Genomic DNA, 19,458 nt, shown 5'->3' with positions numbered 1-19,458 from the left:
TTTCCTTCAATCAGCCCAAAAGGGCAGGAATCAACTCTTCCCACAAGCCCTCAGAACCTGCCCCTTGTGATTTATATCCAAGGTTTTTTTGCAACTGTGTCTTTACATCAACTGTCGAAATGGTGCTGCTCTGATTCTATTTTGAGACCAGCTTACAAACACCCCCCACACCCTCCCCCTCAATAGTCCCGTCCCTTCTGTCATTCTAGAAGTTCATCATGTGGAGGTTTTCCTCCTGAGTCACTCTCCTGCTTCCATCTTTAACCCTGGAGCTCGTCATTGTGGTCAATATCAATGTCCTCCCCCTGAATCATTTTCAGTGGATGACCCCATGTTGATTTCACCCCTCCCCCCTTGAGGCCTCTGCAGAGTGGCCCACAGGGATTCTCCCTTAAGGCCGTCAAATGACCCCCTCGTACTCACCCGTTCCCCATTTACAGCCTGCAGATGCCTTCTGACAGTGACTGAGCCATCTGCTGCCCAGCACCAGACCACCAACCACTAGGGTCCAAACGTGTGAGGGACAGGAAAATTTCAACTTATCTTCCGGCTGGCAGAAAGCTGATCTTTGCCAAAAGTCCTATTTAATGCCCTTGCCCGCCATGATCCCTGCTGCTGGCAGGACCGGAAAATCTCAATCGACACAACTAAAATACTTAAAACTGGAAACTGAGGACTGAGAGATAAACCAAATCTCTGTCCTACTATTCTGCGATCGTCTTGTTTAGTCCTGAACAAAAAAAACATGTTTTTAGTTGTGGTGGAGAGATTATTCTGCAGTAATTGAGTGGTTGTGACCACAGACTCACCAATGCACCTTCTTCCACTTAATGACAGTACAGATCCTGGTGGACAGACGCATGTGTAGCTTCCTTCAGTATTACTACATGTACCAGACACGCATAATCCAGGGTCTGATGCGCATTCATCGATATCTGGGAAATGAAATGAGATAATATCACATATTAATCTTTTGTTTTCTGAACTTAGTAGTATGAAAGTTTGCAACACCAGTCCTGGAATTCTAGCTGCAACTGTACAGAAAAGTAAGTATAGCATGGGGAGACCTAAAATATACAACCTGGGGACAGGAAGGCCCTGATGATAATAATAGCAGATCCTCGTTATTGTGTTTTTCTTGTTTCCTGCCTTGTAGCTGGCCAAATTTGCATTCTGGCTGGTTGTTAGGTTGAATAGGCAATGGCAGGAGGCAGAAGCTGTGGATCCATGAGGTCAGTCCCTGGAAATTCAGGTCAGGATAAGAGATCATCTGGTGGTGGAGGTGGTAGGGTGTAAAAGTCACAATTGGCATGGGGAACCTGAAGGAGTGTTTGATAAGGCAAATACTTTGAGAGGCTGGCAAGTTTTGCTTCCCTTGCACTGCCAGTTTTCTCATGCCTAAGGAAACCTTCATGGCATCTGCAAAACTTAAATTCACCTCCAATGGCACAGAGGGATTTTGATTTAAATGTGTTGATGAAGTATTCCACCTCTTTACGCCCAAACACTCAAACAGCATGTTATTTGTCATCATAAATGCACAATGGACACATGCACATTAGTTTGGAGTCGCATTGCCCAATTTTTTAATTTTTAAACCCCCTTTCACCTGTTCTGTTAGACGTGAATATCAAGGCTCATCCATCTATTGTTATGGAGTCTCGCTTAGAAAAACTGCAGATTGAAGAATTTAGCACTAGGTTTGTCCATCTGATTCACTCTTGAAGAGTGAGACTTCAAGATTTCAAGAAATCTGCATGTTCATCTATAGGAACATATGAGTTAGGAGCTGGAGTAAGTCATTTGGCCCTTCGAGCCTGCTCCACAATTCAATGTGATCGCAATTGATCTGCTTGTGGTCTCAGCTCTACCCGTCTGCGCCCATAATCCTCGACTCCTGTGTCAATCAAAAATCTATTTAACTCAGCCTTGAATAAATTTAAATGACCCAGCTTCCACTACTTTCTGGGAAATGGAATCCCACAGATCAATGACTCTCCGAGAGAAAACATTTCTCCTCATCATCTCTGTCTTCAAAGGGAAACCTCTTATTCTTTAATCATGTTCCTGACTTTTAGTTTCCCCAACAAGAGAAAACATCCTCCCAGTATCCAAGTTGTTCCTTACTTGAGAAAGGATATACTGGCACTGGAGGGGGTGCAGAGGAGATTCACTAGGTTGATTCCGGAGTTGAGAGGGTTGGCTTATGAGGAGAGACTGAGTAGACTGGGGCTATACTCATTGGAATTCAGAAGAATGAGGGGAGATCTTATAGAAACATATAAGGTTATAAAGGGAATAGATAAGATAGAAGCAGGTAAGTTGTTTCCATTGGCGGGTGAAACTAGAACTAGGGGGCATGGCCTCAAAATAAGGGGAAGCAGATTTAGGACTGAGTTGAGGAGGAACTTCTTCACACAAAGGGTTGTGAATCTGTGGAATTCCCTGCCCAGTGAAGCAGTTGAGGCTATGATCTTATTGAATGGCGGAACAGCTATGATCTTATTGAATGGCGGAACAGGCTCGAGGGGCCAGATGGCCTACTCTTGTTCCTAGTTCTTATGTTCTTATGTAAGTGATTGGAAGGAGGAGAATGGGAGAAAAGGGAAAACAAGCATGTGGGGAGGGAGGAGCAGGTGGGTTGAATGATCAGGGTGGAATTGGAGATTGGAGTTGGGAAGGTGCGAAAGGAGGGGGCAGGTCTCTTATAGATTGCAACAATCCGGAGACAGACCTCAGATCCTCTTTAGATCCAGATTCAGAAAAGTATTTAAAGAAGTTACACACTTTTCTTTGGTGATAGTCTCAAGTAGTCCCTTGTTGAATGTTATCCCCAAACCAGGTCTATCCAGGGTAGCCTAATTTTGTGAATAGGACATCAAACTGGCAGTACGATCCCTATTTGCATATGCAAAGGTACCAATGTTGTTTGAAGAGTGGGGCATGATCGCTTAATTTTCTGCCTTTACCAATAGAACACTTTTGGATGCAATCACATGCGTGCTCCCCTCCCCCTCCAACGTAGTAGATATTTAGTCAACTGATTTAGTCAACTGACATGGTACCACTGAATTTCTTGGCCACTATCTCTCACCTTGAACAAAACTAAATTAAACTGCTTACCAATACATCTGTCTTCAAGCAGTGCGTATCCAGGAGGGCAAATGCATCTGTAAGAGCCATCCAGGTTTTGACAGGTGCCTGGTGTACAAGGGCGGGGTACTGTTAAACACTCATTGATATCTGTTGAAACAAAAGTGAAACAGTAAGGGAAATGTTAATGAAATCACAGAAATCCTGTTAGCTAGTAAAATTAAAAATAACTTATTTATTCTTAGTACCAAGACAAATTGCATTAATTCCTTTATGCAATCTGAAATACCAGTTCTGAACACATAAACTTATAAAGTCCTACTCTACCTGAATGCAAGCCAACTACTATATATTTCTCATCTTTAAGAAAAAGTATTCTCTAAACTTAATTGAAAATTGGAATAAACCATTTTACATTATTTTAAAAATTAAAAGTGATCAATTTATGTAACATGTGATAGCTAAATAGATGTAAATCTCATTTCAGAAGTGGAAAGGTGCCCAAAATGAGTAATTCGGAAATACTGATATTTATATATCAAAAAAAGAGCAGCTGGGTGGCAGAAAACTGAATACGTATAAATGTGTCTTTTTCTGATTGGTAGGATGCAGGAGTTTGCAGACAGATATAGATAGGTTGGATGAGTCGGCAGAATTCTGGAAGATGAGAATATAACGTGAGAAAATGAGAAATTGCTCACTTTGGCAGGAAGTATATAAAAGCAGAGCATTACTTAAATGGAGAATGACTGCAGAATTCCAAGGTGTGGGGGGAATTTAGGTGTCCTAATCAATGAGTCACTAAAAGTTAGTAAGCAGGTACAATATGTAATCAAGAAGGCTAATGGAATGCTATCTTTGAGAGGAATTGAACATAAAAGTAAGGATGTTATATTTCAGTTATACAGGGCATTAGTGAGATCACATATTGCAGTTTTGGTCTGTTTACTTAAGGAAGGTTGTAAATGCATTGGGCACGATTCACAGAAGGTTTACTAGATTGATATTTGGAATGATAAGGTTGTCTTATGAGGATAAGTTGGACAGTCTGGGCTTGTTTCCACTGGAGTTTAGAGGAGTGAGGGGTGACTTGATTGTAGTCTATAAGACCCAGAATGGTCTTGACAGATAGAGATGAAAAGGGTGTTTCCTCTCGTGGGTGAGTCCAGAACTAGGGAGCACTGTTTTAAAATTAGGAGTCACCTTTATAGGACAGCCATGATGTGGAGATGCCAGTGTTGGACTGGAGTGGACAAGATGAGAGGTGACACAACACCAGGTTCGAGTCCAACAGGTTTATTTGAAATCACAAGTTTTCAGAGCGCTACTCCTTCGTCAAGTGAAGTGGAGCGAGGTGCGCAGGCATAGAATATATAGGCGGACTGACAATAGCCCAACACTAACAGGTAATCAAGGGGCTGAATGGCCTATTTCTGCTCCTATTTTGAATGTCACTTCCTGCTTCTTGCCTCTCCCGAGCCTTCACTCACAGCAACTGGGACGGTCAACACCAACAGGTAATCAGACAGTGTAGGTCAGCTGAATAACAAGTCTTTACAAGTAATCATGAGTGCTAATAGACAAATGCAAGCAGTTAAGTATAATCAGTACGTGTAAGGTGTCAACACGCTATATAACAAGTCCACACTCATGAGGATGGCCTTAACTGTGATATTGGGTTCATGTCATCTACATGTAACCCCACCATTCTGTTCGGTGGGGGGGGAAATCTCCATGACCTGTTTTGACATCATGTACACCTTGATTATAGGTGATGATCTCTCTACCTGAATTAGTTTGCATAGTATTTAGCACCATCTCATTCTTTGATTGTTTGTAATTATCTCACTGCCTTAAATTATCGGTTCTTAGGTCATCCCTTCACTTGTTATACAGCCTATTGACACTTTACACATACTGATTGTTGGACTATAAACCTGGTGCCGTGTAACCCTCTCATCTTATAGGACAGAAATGAGGAGAAATGTTTTCTCTCTGGTACTCTTTGCCTCAGAAGGTGGTGGAGGCAAGGGGGTCATTGAATATTTTTCAGGCGGAGGTAGAGATTCTTGTTAGGTAAGGTTATCAAAGGTTATTAAGGATAGATGGGAATATGGAACTTGAAATGCAAACAGATCAATCATGATTCTATTGAATGGTGAAGCAGGCTCCAGGGGCTGAATGGCCTATTCCTGCTCCTATTTTTGATTCTTTCCTGCTTCTTGCCTCTCCCGAGCCTTCACTCACAGCAACTGGGATGGTCAGTGAGATGGAGATATGTAGAAAATTAGTATATTTTATATTTATTTTAAAAGTTAATGGCGGTTTGCAGGAGAGGTGAGGAGTGCAAGAGGTGGTGAGCAGGTGAGACAGCAGAGGGAACTAGGTAGAAAGTTAGTATATTTTATGTTATTAAATTTATTTTAAAAAATAATTAATTTCTGAATATATTACAGAATTTAAACAAAAAGGGTATAATGTTTTACTATTTTTAATGACTGAAAAGTCCCATGGAGTCCAAGTAAAGCTTTTATACTGATTCTAATAGGAAAATCTGATTTGCTTAACATTGTTTCATTTAAAGTTACACTTTTCAGGAATGCGACTAGAAAGTTAAGTGAGCAATTACGTACAATCAGCCAGGGTTCCCGTGAATTCATTCCTAACAAACTGTAAGCTCAGGATTTCAGCATTAACTGGTTCCCCTGAACTTGCGTCTCTCAACAGCAGCAAGCATCCCAGCATTCACCAGTGTTAGATCGGAAGATCTGAGTATTTGTCTTCATAAAGACTACACAAAGCACATATCAGAAATAAAAGGTAACTAAGAAACTAATAAAAGTTAGGAACTTCAGGTAATTATCAGCAGGGAAGAAGTATTAGAGAATTTAGGGGACTAAAAGCCAACATTTCCTGGGATCGGAGGCCCACAAGTTAGGGTTCTAAAATATACAGCTGCAGAGATGGTGGATGTGCTCATGACTTTTCAAAATTCAAGATTTTAGAATAGTCTCAGCAGATTGGAAGTTGGCTTTGCGAGAAGGAAGGAAGGGAGAAAACAGGGAACTACACGCCAGTCACCCGAGATCAATTGTTAGGAAAATGCCTGGATCTATTAAGTAAGGAAATTTTAACAATGCACTTAGAAAATCATTAAATTGACAGAGTCAATGTGAATTTATAAAAGGGAAATCAAGTTTGACAAATTTGTTAGGGCTTTACAAGAATGGAACTAGTAAGGTAGATAAAGGGGATCCAGTAGATGTAGTATAATTGGATTTCCAAAACACGTTCAATATGGTGCCACACAAAAGTATTAATATGCATGATAGGGGCTCATGGTGTCGGATAAAATATAGTTGCATTGATGGAGGATATGATGTAGCATTGTCCAATGCTGTGAAACCTTAAAAATAAGAACACATGGTCATGTACCACAAAGTAGTGGCTTTTACGGCAAAGTATTCACAACTTTGACATTGAAATTACACATTGAAAACATTAGGTTAAAATGTCTTTAAACTTTTACTCTTCAATCCATTAGCTTTGCTTACCAACACAACTTCTTCTATCAGCTGTAAGGTCATAGCCTTCACGGCAGAGGCACTGGAAGGTTCCAATTGTATTGATGCACTGTCCATTTCTACAGAGTGCACCATTCAAGGTAGTACACTCATCAACATCTAAAGAAAAGCACAACATTCTCGTCACATTTATAGTTTTGATATTTTGATTTATTTCATGCTGTCACAGGATTGTCTTATTCGATTCACTTTAAAATACTGTATTTTTAATTTTGAGCACGTGCTCATCGGCAAAATTGAACCTAGTTTTCTACAAGTTAATAAAATCGAGGTAATTAATTGGGAATTATAAACGTATGCATGTTTGTATATTTTGTGTCAACATTATTTTTTAATTTTCTTCATTCATGTGATGTGGGTGTTTCTGGAAAGGCAGCATTTATTATACATCTCAAATTGCCCTTGATAAGGTGGTGGTGAGCAACGTTCTTGAACTGCTGCAATCTGTGTGATGAAGGTACTCCCACAGCTTGTTAGTAGGGAGTTCTCGGCAACAATGAAGGAACAGTGAAACATTTTCAAGTCAGAATCGTATGTGATTTGCAGGGGAACTTGAGGTGATGCGTACTATTCTTGGGGCATCTAGGCAGTAGAGGTTGTAGATTTTGGAGCTGGGGTTGAAGGCGGCTTGGGAAGGCTGGTCGATGGCGCAGACTGCAGCAAATGTCTGCTGGTGGTGGAGGAACTCCAATAAAGAGGGCCATATTGTTCTGAATAATTTCAAGATTCTAGAGTGCTGTTGCAGCAGTTTTTAACCAGGCAGGTAGAGAGTATTCCATCGCACTCCTGACTTGTATCTAGCAGATAATGGGAAGGATTTGTGGAATCAGGAGGTGAGGCACTGGATACAGAATTCCCAATTTCTGACCTGCAGTCTCAGTATTTATATGGCTGGTTAGTTTCTCGTCAATAGTGACTCCAAGGAAGTTGATGGTGGTAATTCAGTGATCGTAATGCTGTTGAACCTCAAAGTTGGGGTTGATGACGGCCACTGCCTCACACTTGGATGGTACGCATGTTTTTTGTGTCACTGTGATGATATTGTGCCTTTAAGAAATGCATTTGTGTCATGTTTCTTGTGAAAGATATGTTTAGAATTCAACTCTTATTTGCGGTGCCGATCTGTCTGCTTCAGGCAACCCACATGCTGAGAATGTAGAAGAATAATTTATTCTCGATATTGGGGTGTTTATTGTAATCTGAGCTAATGCAGTTTTTTTTGGGTTGTCCCCTGGCGTTTCAGAATAGGGTTTAATTAAGTTGATTGACAGAGGCCGAGTCATGTGCTAATTGGAGCAGCTACGCTTACAGAGACAAGGAGGCAGTTTTCTGCTTGGGGATGCAAGAGGAAGGAGGTCTTTTCTCTCTCTCTCTCTGGAGATTGCAGTCTGGGACCTGCTAGAAAATAGGCATTTCTCTAGCGGTGTTCTGGAGTCCTGAGGACTATAGCCAGTGAACCAGCATGAAAGCCTTTTGCTTGCTCACTGATCTTGAAGAGGAGTTTACGTCTATGAGCAATATTGCTTAAATTGGAACTAATAGAGATAGGCTATCGGTTAAGAATTGTATCTGGTCATGTTTAAGTATTTCAATTGGTAAAGGTTATGCTAATTCTTTCTGTTATATTGCTAAATAAAGTTCGTTTTAATAAAAGCTTCCTGGTGAACAATAGAATCATACCTGGAGCGAATAGTTGGGGTCTCGTCTAACTTCATAATATATCTTGGAGTTTCTTGTCTGGTCCCTAACACCTCTGATACTGCACTCGTGACTTTTTTTGTGCACTGGTCTAGCAACTCGTAGATTGTGAATTCATATTTCCTCACGACAAGTGAATTCAAGAAATCTTGTTAATGCGTGACTAGAGTCATATAAAAGCCATATTTGTATAGTCAACAATGCTTTGATTATGTAATTGAATTGTATTTAAGTCACAATGTTTCAAATAAAGGAAAAATAAACTGAATGCAACTTAAAGAACAGAAACTAAAGAAATAATAGCAGAAAATATGATCAGTAGTTAAAAGAAATAAGTACGACTAAGTATGCAAAACACATTCTACATCTACAATAAAAGCAAAATACTGAGGGTGCTGGAAATCTGAAACAGAAACTGTTGGATAAACTTAGCAGGACTGGCAGAATCTATGGAGAAAGAAACAAAGTTAACATTTTGAGTCTGTATGACTCTTCTCAGAGCTGCAGAGGGGTAAAAATGCAATGAATATATGGTTGGTGAGGGGTGGGGAAGGTGTAGGAGAATAGAAGGTCAGAGGTAGAATTCTTACAGTGCAGAAGGAGGCCATTCAGCCATTGAGCCTGCACCGACTCTTCAACAGAGCATCTTACTCAAGCCCAATCCCCATAATCCCAAGTATTTACCCCACCAATCCTCCTAAGCCACACATCCTGGGACACTAAGGGGTAATTTAGAATGGCCAATCCACCTAACCTGCACACCAATAGACTAGGAGGAAACGAGAGCACCGGGAGGAAATCATGCAGACGTGGGAAGAATGTGTAAAATCCACACAGTCACCCAAGGACGGAGTTGAACCCAAGGCAGCAGTGCTATCCACTGTGCTGGAGATAGGTGGGAGCTAAGAAAAGATTGACAAAGATGTAATGGGCACGAGACAAAGGGAATGTTATGGTAGCATTAAAGACTAAAGAAGTTGCTGGTAGTGGCATGAAGGTCAGATAACAGAATGCCTTATTAGGAAAACAAAGGTCAGTGTTCAGCGAAAGCAAAACTAAAAAACAAGTGACAAATGGCCCAGAGGTGGGGATTTTGTGTTAGGGCAAAAAAACAAAAAGGGGCCAAGATGGAGGAGAAAGTTCACAGTCTAAAGTTGTTGAACTCAGTGTAGAGTCTGGAAGGCTGTAACATGCCTAATCAGAAAATGAGGTATTTTCCCTCCAGTTTGCGTTGGGCTTCACTGCAACATTGCATCAGGCCAAGGACAGACATGTGGACATGAAAACAAGATGGTGAGTTGAAATGGCAAGCGACCAGAAGGTTGGAATCATGCTTGCAGACTGAGCGAAGGTGTTCCACAAAGGGGTCACCCTGTCTATGTTTAGTGTCCCTAATTAAAGGAAAGCACATTGGGAGTAGAGGATACAGTCATTGAAGGAGATGCAAGTAAAATGCTGCATCACCTGAAAGGAGTGTTTGTGCCCTTGGACAGAGAGGGAGGAGGAGGTAAAGCAGCAGGTGTTGCCCTTTTTGCGAGTGCATGGGAAGATACTATGGGAAGAAGATGAAGAGTGGGAAGTGATGGAGAAGTGAACCTGGGTGTCATGGAGGAAGTGATCCCTGCAGAATGCTTAGTGGGGGAGTGTGAGGGGTGGGGAGGGGAGGGGGGCGGGGGGGAGGACACCTCAGTTAAAGAAAACAGAAGACATGCCACAAGCACAAGCACTGTTTTCAACGGACAATGAGGTGGTAAAGAGGTACTTTTGCACTTCCCGTGACTGCATGGAAAACAGCGCTTCTGACACGTCTCCATTTTTCCTCAACTGGGGTTTTCCCCTCCATTGTGGTTGACAGGGTTCTCAAGTGTATCCAAGCCGTCTCCCACACCTCTGCCCTCACCCTTTCCCCCTTGCTGGACCATGATAGGGTCCCCTTTGTCCTCACCTCTCACCCCACCGGTCTCCACTTTCAAAGGATCATCCCCCACCATTTCCAACAAATTCAGCATGATGCCATCACAAAACAAATCTTTTCGTCATTGCACTTTGCAGCCTTACATTGAGTCCAACAATTTTAGACTGAACTTTCTCCTCCATCTTAACCCTCTTTATTGTTTGTCCCAACACAAAACCACCCACCTCCCCACAGGGCCATCTGTCACTTGTTCTTTGTTTTGCTTTTACTGAGTATTGACTTTTGTTCACCTATTAACACATTCTGCTATCTTACTCCTATGTCACTATCAGCACCTTCTTCAGTCTTTAATGCTACCATTAATAGTTGCTTGTCTTCTGTCCATTACATTTTTAAGTTTAAGTTTATTTATTAGTGTCACAAGTAGGCTTACATTAACAGTGCAAACTTTTGCCAATCTCTCCTTAGGTCCCACCTATCCCAGACCTTCTATTCTGCTGCACCTTCCCCACCCCCTCTCCAACTATATAATTCATCACATTTCTACTCATCTTCGGCTCCAAAGAGTCATACGGACTCAAAACTTTAACTCTATTTCTTCCTCCACAGATGCTGTCAGACAGAGTTTATCTAGCAGTTTCAACCCAAAGGGAGCAATTCGGAGTGCAGAAGAGGTATAGGACGATAACGTTGATGTTTCAATTTCTAAACAATGTTCTAGGTGAGAACAGCTCCCTCTCAGGAGCATGAAATCTTTTCTTATGCTTCTTCTCAAAATAAAATAGGGAAATCATTTGAACAGAAAGGATACCTCTGTAACTTTCACTTTTCAAAAACAAGGTAGAAATCAGTTAATTATGAGGTACATGGAACATATCAAATATAAAGCTTCTCAATTTGTTTCCTGCAGATTTCAACATATGTTTAGCTCAGAATAATATTATGATTAACTTACCAATGCAATCATTGTTGTGTGAGAGCATAAATCCAGGAAAACACAAACAGCTATAGGAACCAACCGTGTTTTTACAGGTCCCATTGCCACATGGCTGCCGTTCGCATTCATCGATATCTGGGCAAATGAAAGTGAAATATCAGTGTCTTTTCATTGGGAAAAAAGTTTTATCTAATAACTGAATTTCAATGTGGCAAAAATGCGCATTCAAGTAATCAGATTAACAGGCATACATTTATTTGATGTGTTTTGTTTTATTGGCAGGGGTTCTTTTGCTATATAAAGCAATAAATATATATGCCAATATGAGTGTCAGCCCATGCTAATAAGAATCTGACTCTCTCACTGACTTTCTCTCCACCTCTGGAATCTCCACTTGGGACCGCTCCATGCAGCCATCATAAGAGTGGTGGAGTAAATCCATGTCCTGATCCTCAATGTAATGACATATGTATCAACCCATGACTCACCAATCTGTGGCTAAGTACAGTCATGTGTCAACAGATTGGAGCATCATACTACGTTTTCTGTTGATTTATTAAGTTCTCTGATTGCTTTAGGTCTTTATACCTCTGCAGAATGCCTCTGATCTTTCTACATTATATAAATGCTGCAATGGATCTATCAGGACACAATAATCAGATGCACAATGTGCTTTTTACAAGTCAACTTTTCAATTGTTCTGTTACTTTGCAACCATAGTCATGATTTTCCCTGATGTCAGTAACAGAGACTGGCAATAGCATCATTAACTTTACGGTCCATTACACGGTAATGGTAAAGATAAACTGCGACTAAATTTCCAATTTTCAGCATCTCTCTAGTACAAGAAAGGAGTTAGCTTGCCATACTCTTGATGTGGCACCATATGGTGGTGTGATCATTTGTAAAGATTAGATAAGGGAGCGAAGCTGGTCTCATGCCTAGCACGTTACTTTCCATTCAACAGCAACAACTTGTATTTACATTGCCTTTAATGTTGCAAAATATCCCAAACCACTTCACAGCAACATTTTCAAATACGGTTTGACAGCATGTTATGTAAGGGAATATTAGGACAAGTGACCAAAAGCTTGGTCCAAGAGCTAGATTTTAAGGAACATTTTGAAGCATCAGAGAAAAGTAGAGAGATTGAGAGGGAATTCCAGAGCTTAGGGCTTAAGCAGCTAAAATCAAAGATGTATAAGAGGCCATTCATCATTGCAGGAAGGCAGAGATCTGAGGGCTGTGGTGTTAGAAATAGTCACGGAGATAGAGGAGGGGCAAGACCCTGGATGAATTTGAAAACAAGGATGAGATTTTTTAAATCAATGTGTTTCAGGCTTAAACTATTGTAAGTCAGTGAATGCAGGGATGATGGGTGAGCAGGGCCTGCTAGGAAATGGACAGCAGAGCTTTGGATGAGGTCAAGTTTTCAGAGCTGCAAAGGTTGTTCCGGAGACAATTGCAATAGTTGAATCTGGAGGTAAAAAAATACATGGATAAAGCAGAGATGAGGAATAGGTGCAGATAGGAAATGTTACAAAAGTAGACTATGTGATCCTGAGTAGTGGAGAGGCTTTGGCGTCAGAGTTTAGCATCAAATGTGACACATGGGTTGCAAAAGATTTGGTTCAACCACAGACAGTGACTAAGAAGAAGGATGGAATTCATGTAACTACAAAATGTATATAATTTGTAATGAGATGGAAGTTGACAGCTCAGTATTCCCAATGTTTTGTTTTTGCTCATCCAATACTGGATGTTGGACAAGCAGTACGAGGTTGCAGAAAGGTGGAGAAGGATGGTAGTCAGGTAGAGCTAGATGTTAACATTGGTGTGGAACTTAATGTTACGGAAGAGCTTCATACAAGTGAGAAATAGGATGTAGAACACAGTTTGATGCCATAAGGTCTTTGAGTTCATTCAGTTAGAGCTTTTACACCAAAATGTTTATGATTACAAATGTAGAATTGTTAGGTCTAATAGAATGTTAGCTGAGTATTAGTTATGTGTAATTAGTGATGATAGTGTCTTATTTTGTAGGGCAACCTTCGTAACATGGGGGAATTTCTTGGCCATGTTGGGAATTCTATTTTGAAGTTATTAGAGGGAGCAAGAAATTAGGTGTAAGCCATGTAAAGGCTGCTTAAAAATGATAACATGGAAAGAAATTGTGCCCACATATAGGGACAAAAACACCTATAACCTTTATAAAGGTTCATGATAATTTCCATGTATTTTATTTGTGCAAAAGCTGTTTTGGTAACAAAAATGTAAGCGCAGTCCTTCAGCTGATATAATAAATGTAAAAGGAGGAAATAAAGTATCCAAGTGATGGAGTGATGTGAGACTCCAATCCTATTTGACAGCAAAGTGAAGATACTGCAGAATGAGGTGATCCTACTTTTCACCCTCTAGAGAAAAACATGACAGGATGCCTGCAGGGATGAAAAGGAAGTTGATTTGATGACACAGTTGACCATTACTAATACTTAACAATGTATTCTTACAAAAATATAGTGGGAAGACGATGGCCTAGTGGTATCAATCCAGAAACTCAAACTAATGTTCTGGGAACCCGGGTTCGAATCCTGCCACGGCAGATTGTGGAATTTGAATTCAATACAAATATCTGGAATTAAGAATCTACAGATGACCATGAAACCATTGCCAATTGTCGGAAAAACCCATCTGGTTCACTAATGGTTCACTTAGGGAAGGAAATCTGCCATCCTTATCCGGTCTAGTCTACATGCGACTCCAGACCTACAGTAATGTGATTCACTCTCAATTGCTTCTGAACGAGGGCAACTAGGGATGGGCAATAAATGCTGGCTAGCTAGCGATGCTCATGTCTCATGAATTAATAAAAAATATAGTATTTATAAATTGCCTTTAACGTAATAAAAATGTTCCAGAACACTTCACAGGAGCATGATGAAGGAAAACTGGATTATGAGCCACATAATGTTCTCTGTGGCCGAATAATTCAGAAGCTGAATTAATTGAATTATGATGATTAGCAAAAGAAGCAATGGCGATACGAGGAAAAACTTTTTTATGCAGCATGTGGATCTACAGTGCAATGCCTGAGGATGTGGTGGAGGCAGATTCAAATAAAGCCTTCAAGAGGGAATTGGTTAATTATTTGTGTTGTAATATTCTATGATTCTTTTCTATGATAGAGCAATAGTGGAGCAGATCATGGAAAGCTTGGTCAAAGTGGCAGGTTTTTAGGTGTGTCTTAAAGGAAAAAAGAGAAGTAGAGAGGCGAAGAAGTAGAAGAAAGGAATCCCAGAGTTTAGTGCTTAGGCAGCTGACGGCGAAGCTATCAATGATGCAGCAATTAAAACTGGGAAAGCTCAAGAGGCCAGAATTAGAGGAACATCGATACCTTGGGAGCAGCAGGGTCATGGAGGGAGATGAGAAAAAGGGATGAAAATTTTAAAATTGAGGTGTTGGCTTCCCCAGTCAAGCAATGTAGGTTAGCAAACTAAACTATAGGCAACCAGAACTGGCAGAAGCATCAACATAAAATTTTTTGGATGATGTCATATCAACTTGGAGCGTATAGAACAGTGCATATTAACTTGGAGCAGGTGACAGTCCTGAAACTGGTTGCCTACTAACCTAAAAACTTCATAGTTTCTTCCAAAAGGCAATCACCAAAGCTGATGTACCTCTGGTTGCAAATGTGTGTTAGAGGATACTCACAGGTGGTCACAGCTTGCCTCTGGCATAGCCTGACCAATCTGGCATCCCCCCATTTCTGCTCCTTTAGAAAAGATAAGTAGAAGTGTAAACTCATCAACCTGACACCATTAAATAATTGGCAATCCAACATCTGAAAATGATAGATGCAAAATGAGAATTCAGTTTGGGAGAAGACTCAACACACAATCTAGGGGCCCTAGACTTCCATTTTATATGGGGAAGTAGGCTGGCTGCTCGTAGACGTAAACACTGAGCAAATGTATGAACAACCAAATAAAGGATTAATTTAATATAAATAATTGCTAACTTTTGGCATCAGCACAAAATCTAATAGGAAATCTGGATGGATACAAAATCAGAGGAAATTGGGTGTAAGGGATCTCCACCTATTTTTCTAATTGGTTATGGCCAGAAATGAATGTACCCAATTACATTTTGATGGAAGGAAAATCACAGACTTGTGTGCAATTTCTTGCCATGTACTTACGGTGTTTCAGAAGCACATGAATGGTTGTTTACTTACCCATGCACATTGTCTTATCTGGTGTTGCTTTGAAGCCATTGCGACAGGTGCAGTAGTAGCTTCCTACAGTGTCAGTGCACTGGCCATGACTACAAACGTTAGGGATATCATGACATTCATTACGATCTGTAGGCAAAAGAAACAGAATGTCAAAAATTGTACCAACAACGAGCAGCAATCTTTTACTCATAAAAATGAAGATTGGTTTTAATAACTAAAAAGTTAAACATTCAAATACAAAAATTTGGAATAAAACTAAAATATTAGAACATCTGAAAAATGAAATGAAGATGGTAAGCTTTTAGGTGGAGACCAATCTTGCTGTAGGTTGCTGCCTCATGCATTAATCTGTCTTTTCTCTTTTCAAATTTGATGGATGTGCATTTCCAATGTTTTCTGTTTTGCTATACACTGTGTACTAGAGTATTACTGATAAACATCAGAAACTGAACTAACGTGACGAATGTTAATTGCATAGTAATTGTCCTAACAATGGTGGTTGGCATTCACCTAGATCCTATAAATAGACATAGACAAAAACAGTGGTTATTAGGGTTCAGAGGTGTATCTGTGTATAAATATGTATTTTATTGGGAAAGATTCAGGGTTTGGAGCAATATAAGGGTTCAATTTTTTTTTAAAAAGCTCAGTTAATTCTAGCTCAACGCTGACCTATGCTACTGGTGTGGAACATCCTACAGTATGTTACTCTAAATAATAGATGTAATCTTAGCTTGCAGGGATGTCTTGACATATATCACACTGAAAATGAGGTAGCCATGTGATGTGATCAAGTGTTCTCAATATTAAGGTATGCATAAAGAAGAATATAATAGTACTCAGTAAAGGGAAGATGATTTCCAACTTAGGGCTAAATATTTCCTTTTCTGCCGCTTGAATGTATGTTACAAAACAGCAAGCTTCCAGATCATGATTTTCCCTTCATTAACTTTAATGGATGGAAAATTGCAGGTTGGACATTTGTAAATCATCGATGTGCACTTCCAGTGAAAGTCAATACCAATATCAAGCACGGTGCAATTTTCTGTTTCTTAGGTTAATTAAATTTATGGGAGATACGAAAAAAGATATTTACTAGTTTACTGTTTTTAACAAGGCAGTGGCTGTTTTATAGAAACACCCTTTAAAGTATATATTTGGCATAGCCAATGGGGGTGATTCTCCCAAAAAACTTCTAAGTGTAGAATTCACGTAAACACGAATAAATCCCGCTCGTTTTTTCAGGGAGAGTTTCAAAATGAATCTCCCACACTCTGAGCACTGCAGAGAGCACTAGTGTGATTCATGTGAAAAATCAGTGGACGGGGCCGAGTCCTGCTGGAGAGACTGACAGCAAAGCGCTGAGTAGGCCATTGTGCATGCGCCGATCAGTCAGTGTGGAGATCGGTGCATGCGCAGTAGCCCCGCACTGCCGACCTCCTAATCGCTGGCCACCACAGCAAACCCATCGCTGGCCATAGGACCACCCCACGGACCGATCACTGGCCCCCTTGATGTGTCTGGGCCAGCCTCATCGTCCCCTGCCCCGATGGCTGACCTCCCTCCCTCTGTCACTGATCCCTCTGCAGAGTGGCTGTGGGATCGCCCACCGCCACCGATCTCCCCCCCATTAGGCCCCACCCCCTTTGGCACTGCCCAATGCACAGTGCCAAGATGCCCCCCTGGGTATTGCCACTTTGCCCCTTGGGCAGGGCCAAGTGACCCAGGCTGGCACTGCCAGGCTGGCAATGCCCGGGGGGGCAGCTCCCCTTACCCCCGACTCTCTGGGGGGCCTCAATGCCTCCTCCCCTTTACTCCAGCGGGGTCAAGTTGCCAGTTCCCCGCTAGTGGGGAGCTAATGTAAACCCCGCTGGAGTGAAACACTCCTGATGGGGGTGAGAGTTGTGAGTGGGGGGCGGGGGGGAAGAGACACTAGATTAGCGGACCTGGAGACTTCAGGCCCCGGCCCGCTAATCAGATATTAATTACATCGAAATGAACATTTAAATAATTTACGTAGCTCCATGCTGATTTCTGGCGTGGAGCTGATGTGTCGGAAATCTAGCGCCCGGAGATTCGCAGAGGCTGTGGCGCCCAGCGGGGAGCCCGCAAAATGACCTGTGCTTGAATCTCCCGGCAGCAGTGGGCTGGGAGAATCACCCCCAATACGTCAGAAGGTTTAATGTGTTAATCAATTTTCCTTGAATACTGTTTAAATAGTCTCATTTAGAGCATTCTGATCTCCCCACTGTTTTTTAGAACTACAAACACATATCTCTACCAAACATGCAGAAATGAAAATAATTGCAGGAAATTAATATTTCCTTTCAATTAAAAATGGGTATTGTGGTTCACATTTTTGTTTAATGCTTTTGTTTATTCTGCCCTACAAACATACACAAGTTTTCTAAAGATAAGGTAAACGTAACAACCATAACTCCGAGTTCCAAATATTTATGAAAACGAGGACTTTTTTTTTAGAAAATAAGGAAGTCAATCTGATCTACAGGGGAAGCTTTTTCATAGCTGGAAACATACAGCTACATTGAGATTTTAAACAGAGATAACCTACCGATACAATGTCCTGTTGCTGTGAGCCGGTAACCTGGTAAACATTCGCAGCGATAGCTCCCAGGGGTGTTAATGCAATTAGCATTCTGTTGACATAGGGGCCCATTCTGACATTCATCCATATCTGGGTGAACAAAACAGGCGTTAACAAATTAAAATGACTTTGTACCTACGTTCCACCTCAAGGTTTTCACAATCAGTTAATTTAATAGCAAAGGAGTCTCATCATCAAAACTCTAACCAAAAAAACACAAAAAAACGACAAGACCTTGTGTGTGTTTTTAAATTATTAATCTTTGGATATTTTTGCTTACCAATTGTGTACGCTGGAATGATAGCCTGAATCTTGAACGATACAGAAGCCAACATGTTAGAATGTTAGAGATGGTTCAACCAAGAAAGTTCGTTCAAAACCAAAAAACTACTGCTCTTGAGGGATCACTACCCTTGAGTGGGGCTTATACAGATGTGTGAGTTATTGGGATGAGAAACAATGTTCATTTATTGACCAGCATCTGATCATGCTCGCTGTGGCATGGTGACACAGTGGTTAGCATTGCTACCTGATAGCGCCAGGGACCCAGGTTCAATTCCTGGCTTGGGTCACAATCTGTGTGGAGTTTGCAATTTCTCCCCGCGTCTGCGTGGGTTTCCTCCGGGTGCTCCGGTTTCCTCCCACAGTTTGAAAGACGTGCTTGTTTGGTGCATTGGTGCCGGAGTGTGGCGACTAGGGGAATTTCACAGTAACTTCATTGCAGTGTTTACTTGTGACTAATAAATAAACTTTACTTTACTCACTAACTAATAGGAACATAGGAATTAGGAGTTGGCAATTCAGCCCTTCGAGCCCGCTCCGCCATTTAATATGATCATGGCTGATCTTGTCCGTTTCTAACTCCACTTCCCTGCCTGCTTCTCATAGTCCTTTATCCCACTTTTCATCAGAAGCACTTTGGGCAATGAGTTCTACAGATTCACAACACTCAGAGAAGTAGTTTCACCTCATCTCACTTTCGAACCTACCTACTCTCATTTTATGTTTAAGACCTCTTCTGGGAAGATAACTGGAGATGTATGAAGTCAGAGCAACCTTCGTTCAAGGTTATCTCTAAACTCGCTTCAAGACTATTTGGTTCTGACCACAAGCCTCTTGGATTGTAGCCTTGGACTGGATTCTCCCCTTAAAAGTTGGGAGCCATGAGTTGAGCCATTTCCTGACATGTGTTCCTGACTTCTGAAAGTTGGGGAACTCCCATGAGATATTGGCTTCCACGAGTCAGTGTTGGGCTCGAGTGCGGAACACCACCCTAGGAAAAGGCTGAAAGTAGCAATGGAGGTGTAAGGTGGGTTGGTTAGAACCATCTCGGTTCGCCGGGACATTGTCTTAGTCCTGCAAATGGTTGTTTGCCCTCCAGCCCTCACC

At 41.2% G+C, this 19,458-nt stretch overlaps 1 protein-coding gene across 1 annotated transcript in view; it reads right to left on the bottom strand.

The window, feature by feature from the left end:
- The window catches only part of fbn1 (fibrillin 1), a 413,386-nt gene that overhangs the window by 50,694 nt on the left and 343,234 nt on the right, over nt 1-19,458 (bottom strand). Inside the window, exons 44-49 of the mRNA XM_078200149.1 lie at nt 18,037-18,159; nt 15,465-15,590; nt 11,246-11,362; nt 6,648-6,776; nt 3,124-3,243; nt 810-935 (exon numbers count right to left, since the gene is read on the bottom strand). Of these exons, the coding sequence (XP_078056275.1) occupies nt 810-935; nt 3,124-3,243; nt 6,648-6,776; nt 11,246-11,362; nt 15,465-15,590; nt 18,037-18,159 (741 nt within the window). The remainder of the gene's footprint in view (nt 1-809; nt 936-3,123; nt 3,244-6,647; nt 6,777-11,245; nt 11,363-15,464; nt 15,591-18,036; nt 18,160-19,458) is intronic.

The sequence above is a fragment of the Mustelus asterias genome, chromosome 29 (assembly GCF_964213995.1).
Source record: "Mustelus asterias chromosome 29, sMusAst1.hap1.1, whole genome shotgun sequence".
Lineage (NCBI taxonomy): Eukaryota > Metazoa > Chordata > Chondrichthyes > Carcharhiniformes > Triakidae > Mustelus > Mustelus asterias.
This window is presented reverse-complemented; position numbering and strand designations above follow the sequence as displayed.